Below are 11,143 nucleotides of genomic sequence, written 5' to 3' on the forward strand. Positions count from 1 at the left end.
TAGAGGTAGGCTCTCGGGAAAAAGAAACGTTCGCTGATTCATGTACCAATTTATTGGATGTATACGATGTAATATAATACAATATTTGTAGATTAATATAATCATATATTTAATGAATCTTAAGTTAACTAGGTGAACCAATAAGCATAGTTGATAATTAAGAAAAAAAATAAAAGGGTTGAGACGTGAGTTTCGAACTCGAGACTCTCGGACATTAATCCAGCACCAAGCACGTGGGCTATCGAGTCATTGTGGTATATTGTTTAGCAAACTTATATTTCTGTAGTTACCCACGTTCGAGAGTTTTTTTAAGTTTTATTTGCTTACTTTATTATTTCCAGAGCTTCATATGGGTATTAAGGGTATTGACTACTTTATTACTACGGTTTATGTAATATCCTGTAAAAAAAAAGGTGGATACAAGTCTCCCTATTTGAGTGTTCACCCGTTTTAAAATCGCGGATCTCGAGGAACACACGAATTCATTCGACCAATCAAAAACGTGGAACTAGTTCGAGAGTCTTGTTCAGGTGGCGCGTCGACGCGCCAAACACAGCTCCAGATTATCACGCGTAGTATTACTATATATACACGACCAATCAAAAACGTGGAACTGCTTCGAGGGCCCTCCGCTAAGATGGCGCGCCGAAACCAAAGAAAAATTGCCTTCACCAGAAACAGGCTCATTGGCAATCTCCCTACTCATCTCTGGTATGTATATCTTTTCGCCCGGTACTCTCTCCACCATCGGCGGTTTCACTAGCGGAGTCAGCGCCGCATGTGTCGTTTCGGGCAACCTCAATTTAACAGCTTTTCGGTATCATACCTTATGTACAGAGATGGGACTCCTCTACTCTAGTCTCCATGGCGACTCCGATGGAAACATAACCAATGAATTAACAAGAGATGCTTTTACTGGTTTGCTTATTGGTTGAATGTAGTTGAATGTGATGAAAATGTAACGTAAAACAGTCTAAATAAATTTATAAAATTGTGCAAATGAGCAAATTTTATGTTATTATATAAATTAAATTAAATTCAATGACAATGAAGATATTATTTGCGCCAAACTGTATATAATTTCAAATGATCTTGATCGAGTAAATCTACTACGTCTACCGTACATACAATGTTCAACACTATTTAATTCTGTTTTTATTTTAAAAATTAACATTTTTGCAAATGCAATATGTATTTGATAGAAAATGAAATTATCACAGCGTGAATTCCAGAATTTTATTGTGAGTAGCTCCCTTCTATTCAAACTAATACTGTTTAAGCTTATGTTTAAGAACTTGTTCTTTAATATCTCTTTTTACAGTGTTGTATAATAAACTTCATCTTTGTATTTAGATATCACCAATGACAATCCAATTATTCTGTTGGCATGCTCTTTAAGTGGTGATAAATCTAACCTCATAATGATTGGGGGTTCATTTGATACAGGCTCCTCTTATCATCAGATTGGGAGTAGACGAGAAGTTTGTAATTGGATTGGACATATTAAACTGTCTCGAATTATTGTTTTGGTTTCTGTAATACTTTTTATAGTACCATTATTTACACATTACTATTTATCAAAGGTATGCCACATTTGTATAATAGTGTACATGCATTTTATATTCCATACGTTTCATTGTGTTTTTATTTTAGGTTGAGAGTGATTCTCCAAATTTAGACATTCACCATACTCGTTCAAAATTAGAGGCTTTTGAGGATTTTACATCCATGAAAGCAGCAGATCTTAAATCACGAATAGAAGAAATGCTACGAATCAAAGTTTCAGTAAGCAATGAATTGAGAGATCTGGAAGCAAAGCGGCAAAGACTTCAAGTTGAAGTTACTAGTTTTACACAACGAATTGATGAACTGAAGCAGGAATTACTTCATCAACAGATGGACTTGGATAGATTAAAAATTAGTGTAGTGCAAGCTCAAGTTGCACAAAGAGAAGCTGTAGAAAGAAACACTCCAGAGTTAGCACCTCCTAGGCGAATTCTTGTCAATTCAGTTCCAGCAATACTCCCAAGCCCCAATTCAAGTTCATGCAAGATGTATAATTGTTTCGATCATAGTCGTTGTGCCCTCACAAGTGGTTTTCCAGTTTATCTTTACGATCCAGATTTATATTCTATAGTGAGTCCAGGATGGGATGTTGATGGGTTTCTTAAAACTACTATCAAACAAACTTTGGGTAAGTCAAATTGAATTTTTGTTGGTCATTCACTTATTTATCATTTATTCTCATAATTGGGATGACATCCCAGCACATAGATGATGTATTATTACTTTATTTTTCAGGTTACAACTCTCACCTAACTACAAATTCGGCAGAGGCTTGCGTTTATGTAGTTTTAGTAGGAGAAGCTCTTTCGATGGAGGTCTCAAAGAGATTTAAGTTTCGCAAACCAATAGATGTCAAGAAACTACACAGTCTTCCTTACTGGGGTGGAGATGGAAGAAATCATATTTTGTTGAATCTCGCCCGTAGAGATTTATCTATTGAATCTGGAAGTATTTTGGATGGCATTGACACTGGCAGAGCAATGATCGTGCAGTCAACATTTCACAGAACTCAATTTCGAGAAGGTTTTGACTTAATTGTACCTCCGATACTGGGTCCTCCTGGTGGTGACATTTGGCAAGATTGTACACAAATGTTACCTGCAAGAAGACGGTATTTACTGTCATTTCAAGGTGAGATGAAACCTTCCAAGACAGCGACGACAACTCATCAGGTCGATGATGCTGAAGTAGATTTGGAAAGGTTAGCAGTGGATGACAACAATCTGGATAGTTTTATTATTCAACATTTGAAGGACTTGAGCATTAGCACCACTCTCGATAAGTTTTTCATTCAGTTTGAATGTATCCCAGCTTCAGAAGATACAAAGGTGTTTGAAGCCCTCGATTGGTCCCTCTGTGGAACTGATTCCTCCAGGAAGGCTATACTTAAGGATTCTACGTTTGCCTTAATCTTAGCACCAAGTAATACCAGTTTTGTTACGACTTCGCCAATGCAGGCACGGTTGTATGAAGCATTGAGAGCTGGTGCAATACCAGTTGTTCTAGGTGGGGATCAAATTTATCTAAGTTATGATGAAGTGATTGCTTGGCGAAGAGCAGCTATTTTTCTTCCTAGGGTACTGTCATAATTATTTACAAAGCTTACCTTTATTTTTATCAAAGATAATCCTGGAAAATAAATTCTTTTGTTAATACTTCAGGCTCGAGTAACAGAAATGCATTTTTTGCTTCGTGCTGTGCCGGATAATGACCTTTTATCGATGCGGAGACAAGGTAGATTGATATGGGAACGATATTTGGGTACAGCTCAAGGTGCTATTGATACTATTGTCGCTAATATCAGAGATAGACTTGGCATACCTCCACTACCAGCACCTAGAGCGCCCAGTCCAAGTGTATTCAATGAGAGTTTTGTGGTAAGTGAATGTAATTTAAATGAAGAAACTTGCATATATTTGTGATGATGTTCAATAAGAAAAATCATAATTATGTGACTTGGATGTAATACTTTTACATTTTTGCATACTAACTTATTAACTAAATTGCACTAATTAGTTGTTTTCATAATTTGGGCATTTTCGTTGATACTAATAGACAGAAATATCGTACAACATTATGTAACGATATTCTAATGAAAGAAATTTGCAATGTCACACTCTTCATTTTTTTTATTTTATTAAAATATTGGTACTCCTCCATTCGTCGTGCGAATATTATTAGAGAATATTATTTGTCAAAAGTTAAATAGTTTTTCACCTTTCAAATAATCATGTATGTTGCTGTAACGTCTTTCACTTAATTTATTATACTATTTTAAGCATGCTTTCATTTAAGATTTTTAACATCGTTAAGGGAAGTTTCGCAACTTCTGTATCATACCAGAATTATTTATCTATGTCATTCTCTATTTTTCTGTACTTTTGTTTTTATCGCACTGCGTAAATGTACTGTATTTCTATGCGATAAAATGAATTGAGTATAAGCCGTCCCATCGTTCAATCTAGTAGATCTAGGACTATTAATATCTATTTTCAATATCTTCCTATGTTTACTCATTGCATTGAGTTTCCATTAATATTTTTGTCATATCCAAGCCTCAATAGAGCACTATTTAAAGATTTGAAATATAGATTCCTTTTACAGCCTTTAAAGTCTGATACCATTATTGCGGAACCTGAAGCTGAAGAAAGCTTGGGTCCCCTCGAACCACCATACTCTTCTCCAGCTTTTAGAAGAAATTATACAACTATGTTAATCCATGGTCATGAAATTTGGAACGATTGGGTTGATCCATTCAACTTGTATCCGCAATTACCATTTGACACTATCTTACCCAGTGATGCTAAATTTCTCGGTAATGCTGTAATGAATATCAATAAATATTATTTGAACTACATATAATTTATTTGTTACACGAATTAGAATTGATTCAAAATAAACATTTTATTATGAATTGCAGGATCAGAGGTTGGATTTCGACCAATTGCAAAAGGAGCTGGAGGTGCTGGTAAAGAATTTAGCGAATCATTGGGGGGAAATCATCCCAGAGAGCAATTTACCATAGTAATGTTGACTTATGAACGTGAGCAGGTTCTCATAAATTCATTAGCTCGACTCTATGGATTGCCATATTTGAATAAGGTTTTGGTCGTTTGGAACAGTCCAAAACCACCGATGGAAGATCTACGTTGGCCAGATATTGGAGTTCCTATACATGTGCGTATACACTATCCTCTTAGTGCGTTAGTGCTAAAATTCAATAAAACTGTCTTGCGCCACACATGACAGAAAATACTTTTTTTGACGGTTTTTCTTCCTGGCCATCTTACTTTTACTAGAGATTCTATAATCTGATTCTTTTTCTAGGAATATTGTAGTTTTATAATTTTGTTTTGTATATTGCAGGTCGTAAAAGCTCCTAGGAATAGTTTGAATAATAGGTTTCTACCTTTTGATGCAATTGAGACAGAAGCTGTTTTGTCTGTGGATGATGATGCTCACTTACGGCATGATGAAATTATGTTTGGTTTTAGGTAAGCTTGTTAACAGTAACATACATTAAAGAATGTTTTCATTCCTAATAGATGAAATATTGCAAGTTTTTGAGTAATGCTGTCAAATTAAAAAATAATATATCTGACATTTAATTTATTTTATTTGATATGAGATGAATTAAAATTTTAAATAATCAGTAATATTCATGCTTCGTGAGTTTAGTTAATTTCTAGTCTTCTTAGATATTTTTATAATTCTGAATTTTACAGTCTTGCCATAATTTGGTTATTATTCTGGAAACAAAGTATTCAAATTACTTAAGATAATAAGTGATTCAAATACATACACATTTTAATGTAAAACGAGAAATCTGCTAGTAATACAAAATAACAAAATAAGTAATGAGTTTTTTCTCAATTTGCATTATAAACATTTGATTTCATGACGTATATTCTTCATTAGCTTATTTAATTAATAATTAACAGAGCTTGCACTTCAATTATTGTAGTACGTTAACTTAGTTTAATTCATGTTTGCACTCATTTCTGCTATTGTCACCTATTACCAGACGATTTCACAGTTTCTCAGAACACGTCGGTTTAAATATGAACATGCTATTTAACTTCTATGGAAATTGTGGAAAATAAAAAATCTACTGTTAATTTGAATTGAATGTTTCGAAAATTGACGAAATAGTATTGTATGAGTAGCATCATAACAAATAGAACCCAATCGTGGAACTGTTTAGCCAACTCTATGACTATCTATCTGACTTGCTTGCATTAATAACTGGTAACATATTACAGAGAAATCGTAAATGATTTATTGGTTTAGGCATACTTCCGATTGAGATTTTACAAGACTAAAGGGCCTGGAGATTGTTGACGTTGCGCAAGCATAATATAAACAGAATAATTTGAATTTATTATGTAAATTTCATGTAAACCAATCAGACATATTGACAGTCAGTGATATAATATTTTTATGTTAAGACATTAAATACTAAAAAAAAGTTTAACTGACAGCTTTCGATATAGTTTACGTTTTACCTTTAATAAATGATATGAAATTTCGACGTTAGTCTTTTCACCACTTCATGTAGAAATTCCGCAGCAGGAATTGTGAATGTCGTAAATATGATTGTTTGATATGTTTTAGGAAATATGATGTGAAATTAAATAAATTCTGATTTTTATAACTAAGAAATTAATTGAACAGCAGCAACTCTCAGGCTTTTTGATATTGGCAATTGAAAATTCCTCTACATCAGATATAAATATTAAATAAAATAATAAACGAGGAATCTATACGAACATTACATTTCATAATATGTTTTAGGTGTTATATGCATACATTTGAGTAAGGTAATTTAATTCAGAATCATACAAAAGTTTCTATACGTATGTTTGTAGAGTATGGAGGGAACATCGAGATCGCGTGGTAGGTTTTCCAGGTCGTTTTCATGCTTGGGATCAAAATTATCACAATGCATGGAATTACAATTCCAATTATTCGTGTGAGCTGTCCATGGTTTTAACGGGAGCTGCCTTCATTCATAAACATTACACGTATTTGTATACGCATTGGCTGCCGCAAGCTATAAGAGACAAAGTAGATGAATACATGAACTGTGAAGATATTGCGATGAATTTTCTCATATCGCACATCACGCGGAAACCTCCTGTCAAGGTGAGTATATGTATGTGGGATGAAGTACGAATTAGCATTCGAAGTTTTTGCAAAGTCACAAAATAGCAAAATGTTTATTTTGACAATTTTTTCAAACTTTTAGGTGACGTCTCGTTGGACGTTCAGATGCCCTGGATGTCCCGTTTCATTGTCGGAGGATGATACACATTTTCAAGAACGGCATAAATGTATAAATTTCTTTTCTCAGGTATGTCTTTTTTTGTTAATGAATCCTCATATTTTATCTATTATTAACAAATCCCGTGTCGCGCCAACTTTACGCGGCTTAAACATTGACCCGGTTTGTGTTTCCGTTGATCCACGCTTCCGAACTTACTTAATAATAAACATTTCAAACGACTTAAACGAATAGTCCATTGTAGGTCACTGAGGTGACCCACATGGCACGGAACGTGTTAAGTAGTTTAAGAGTTCAAATTGAACAATTGGTACATAGAGACAATCAACGGCAGAGTTTTGTAATCTTATGGAGTTAATGATAGACAATCATCGATACCAATAGTTACTTGTAATTTTCAGGTATTTGGATATATGCCTCTGTTAAATACACAATATCGAGCAGACTCAATACTCTTTAAGACCAGGATACCACACGATAAGCAAAAGTGTTTCAAATTCATATAAGTAAGTCTTTCATATTTGTAATTACATTCATCTAATGGAATAATTTATACAGACGAAAAACGTTCTAAACAATGTTATTGAATCTCCAACAAGAAATACTAAATTTATCTAAACAATGATTCGGTCACTCCGAAAAAATAATACATAATTACTTTGGTTTAGAACTGTTTTTACGATTGTAGTGACTGATTCTACTACTCTACATAGTGAGGTACAAATATTTCATTCTATTTGCAAATTTTTAATTAAAATGTCGTTCGACTGATTCATATTTTATTTGAATACAATAAGCATTGGAGCTGTTACGCACAAAGTAGCAGATTATTAAAAAGAAAGTATAGTTGATAATGCGTGAGCTCAGGCGACATACAAAGCAAAAAGTCCTTATCATAAAATATTCACGTAAGTATCATTATTACAAAACTTGCACGGCTCAATTAGTCTTTTACTAAAATCTCGGTCAAGGAGTTTTTTTTAACTTTCATTAATACTTTTGTTTAACAGCAAAAACAATTGTTTCTAAATCCGATTGCGCAGGGGTCGACACTTTGTCGAAAGGCTTCTATTGAACTTTACAAGTTTAATGATAATGGTTTCTGTATAGAAATTTTACTTTAGGGACGCCCGTCTCGTGCAGCGACTTTGAACAATTTATCAACTACGTTTCTCTTTTAAAGTTTTTTTTTCTTTCTGTTAACTGATTGCCTAACATATTATTATGATTTGCACGTTAAACTATATTTTTATTATTTTTGGCGACCTGACATGTATCATTTTTGTTATTTTTCAATCATCGAACACTAGATCAATTTAATCACTTTCATTCTTGTATACGTACATGTTTTATTAAAAAATATCGTGTGATTAAAGTGCTTTTAGAATGGTCTGTTTTCTTTTTAGTTTTATAAAATTCAGATGATAACTGTAATAAACGTTTTCAGGCGAGGATGGCTGTTTGTTATTAATAAGCAGGTCGTTTTAAAATATAGCTCGGAACTATCCTCGCCTCGGAACGTTTAGTCCTATACACCAGGAATAATTAACTTTATGGGACCTCTTTCCTTGACAAACTAACAGCAGGACTATTTACAAATATTGTTATGTCGTTTTCGAGTCTATGCGAAATGTACTAATATAAAATTGATACGTGATTCGCCGGTAAGGACGCGTAGATATTTATACCCGAGAATTGCATTGGAAACGTCGGAAATATTTTTTCATTTATTCAGTAATGACTAACAAGTATTATCATGTTTATCTCTTGTTCTATTTATGATTATTTATTTTCGCAGCGTTAACGACAATCTATATTTACATTTACAACGCTAGAAATACTGATATCGTTAACGTTATGTGTAGTGTGCCAAACATCTCGATTTAAGTTTATTAATTGATTTTTCTTACAAACATCTCAATATTGATAATACAATTTCTAACGTTGACATATCATTTCATATAAATCCAATGCTATTGTACATAAATTAACATAATTTATGGATCTTTTCGACATTATTCGTTGAAATGTAATCACGAAATAAATATTGTAATGTATGTATAATTTGGTAATTATGTAGCATGTTAATCGTAACCATTGTGATTAATTAATTAACTCACGATACTTTAAATCACAAAATTTGTTAATCGTTTCGGTGTGCTGGCCTCGCGATGTGTTTGCCCTGACTATCTGCGAGATCTATGCGGTCGCGTACATTTACATGTGGAGCTTAGTATGTACGTTTTAAAATCGCGCAAACGTAAGCCTTCAGCACCTAAAGGGCAACCAAAAAATATAAATGTCACAGAGACAGTGGGATCATAAACAAGAATCGGTTCCTTGGCTCAAGTCGGTGAAAATGAATGAAATGAAAGTTAATCAGTTTCTTAAGAAACGTGAACACCTATTTCTTTTTCTAATTTTGTATGTTCATTATATAATATTATTATAATATAATTAAATTATTGAACTGTAAATGTCAAAGGTCAGATAGAACTGTGCAATTATATGTTAGGCATGTGTATAATTTGTATATAATTCGCAAGAAAAAGCATTGCAACAAAGAACTGTACACCACAGTAGCAACATTAAAACGTGCCAACTGTACGGCCCTGATGTACCTCTGCAATAGTGTTTCCTCGAGTGCCATTTTATGTTATATATCTATATTCTGTTATATATTTGTATTCGTAATCATGCTAGTTATTATCTATTAAGAATAACTGTCGAATTTGTAAAATACAATTGGAATAGAACTGATCAATAATATCATAAATTAAAAACACTGTATTTATATTATCGATTTTCAACATTATTATGGTGACGTAATTTTTATCCTTATTCCTCCTCATTCATTGTCATTATTTCTTTTATCATTAATGTTGATTTGCATTAGCTTAAAATTCAAAGATTTTACATATAGTTATATTTTTTAACCGTCCATTAGCCGCGTGGATTTTACTGACCAGTTTAAGCACGTGGTTTGCGAATGCACAATATTTCAATTTTGAAATAAAAAAGTTGATTTTGATTTTAATTTTAACCCATAACATACACATTCGCGGTTTGACAATCCAGTTCCACCGATGGAGGTCTTACAGCGTCGCCTTGTAATGTATGTTCCTAAAATCGGACCTAAGTGGTTGAATGGTTAAGGTATGGAATTAATATTGTATTTAGCCATATAAAAAGTACTTGGTTCAATTATGTAATATTTGGATGAGTTGGTTCAATTATGTGATTTTGGTGAGTTAAAGTTTCATGGGCATAGTCCGAATATGAAAATTCTCCTGTGTAAAGGAAGAAATGGTCTACGATTGTAAACCACGTGTCTATCCAAGGGTTAAGTATAAGGGGGTGACATATTTTAGCGAATCTTACTAGCAATAATTTATATCCCTGTGTAAAAAATCTATTTAAACAGATTATAAATAATTAGTACGAAGGAATCAGAAATGTGCATTGAACATTTTTGATCAAATCTTATAGATATTTACTACTGTGAATGAATGAGATTTCCATTGATTTTAATCAAAAATTTATTATTTATGTGATAATCACCAATGAAATTATATAGGTTACGATCACCTATTTATTTCGAATCATTTTTAATCGGAATACAAATGCCTTTGATTGCCTCGATTAAATCCGATCGTAATTGAATCGGTTTTTAATGATTTTAATCAGATTTTTCAAGCAAGGATAACTATAGTCGGTCCAAGAGTTCGATGTCTTTTTTTTTGGGAGAACGGAAACATTGAAATCTCTAACAAGGCACCATCTCTGCATAAAATCTGTTAAAAAGTATGCATACGCATGGTTTTGTACTAATATATTTTATTTTATAGAAAATCAGACGTGATTTGCTTAGGATGCATTGTTTGCGGACTTTCAATAACTCACATTGAATTCGTGGACGAACTATAGATATTATGATACTGAACGTTAAACTGAATTTGGAACTTCATTGCTAGTTTGTCTATAATCACATCTGAATAATTGTTATTTTAATAATACGCTTGATTTGGATGTAATCAATCAATCTTAAGAATATGAAAATGATCTGTCAAATACCATAGCTTTTACGGCGACCTTTTACGGCCTGTTTGTTGTAGTTTTTTTTTGGTACAGTGTGGATGCAACTGATTGATGAGATTTGGATCTATGCCAGATATTCTTTAATTTTGTTGTTACTCTAGTTTTTTTAAGTCTTTTTGTTAGTCTCCCATCGTATCAAAACAGTTCTTGGAATTACTCAGAGTTAATTGAAGCTAATCGTTTTAGATAATATGC

General features: G+C 32.9%; 1 protein-coding gene across 3 annotated transcripts; it reads left to right on the forward strand.

Moving 5' to 3' along the window:
- The first annotated feature begins 695 nt into the window (after window positions 1-695).
- On the forward strand, window positions 696-9,635 carry LOC107268133 (exostosin-3). 3 transcript variants are annotated; one of them, XM_025085421.1, is made up of 12 exons: window positions 696-711; window positions 838-1,241; window positions 1,354-1,583; window positions 1,654-2,194; window positions 2,302-3,143; window positions 3,228-3,443; window positions 4,171-4,381; window positions 4,487-4,743; window positions 4,933-5,060; window positions 6,435-6,711; window positions 6,815-6,919; window positions 7,252-9,635. In XM_025085421.1, the coding sequence occupies exons 3-12, from the start codon at window positions 1,422-1,424 to the stop codon at window positions 7,354-7,356; spliced, it is 2,844 nt and encodes a 947-aa protein (XP_024941189.1). In that variant the 5' UTR covers window positions 696-711; window positions 838-1,241; window positions 1,354-1,421; the 3' UTR covers window positions 7,357-9,635. The 3 variants fall into 3 exon arrangements, with proteins under 3 accessions (XP_024941189.1, XP_015596078.1, XP_024941188.1); XM_015740592.2 differs by lacking the exon at window positions 696-711 and having other exon boundaries at window positions 772-1,241; window positions 1,322-1,583; XM_025085420.1 differs by lacking the exon at window positions 696-711 and having other exon boundaries at window positions 773-1,241.
- The last annotated feature ends 1,508 nt before the right edge of the window (window positions 9,636-11,143 follow it).

Source organism: Cephus cinctus, unplaced genomic scaffold (genome assembly GCF_000341935.2).
Source record: "Cephus cinctus unplaced genomic scaffold, Ccin1 Ccin1_scaffold0475, whole genome shotgun sequence".
Taxonomy (NCBI): domain Eukaryota; kingdom Metazoa; phylum Arthropoda; class Insecta; order Hymenoptera; family Cephidae; genus Cephus; species Cephus cinctus.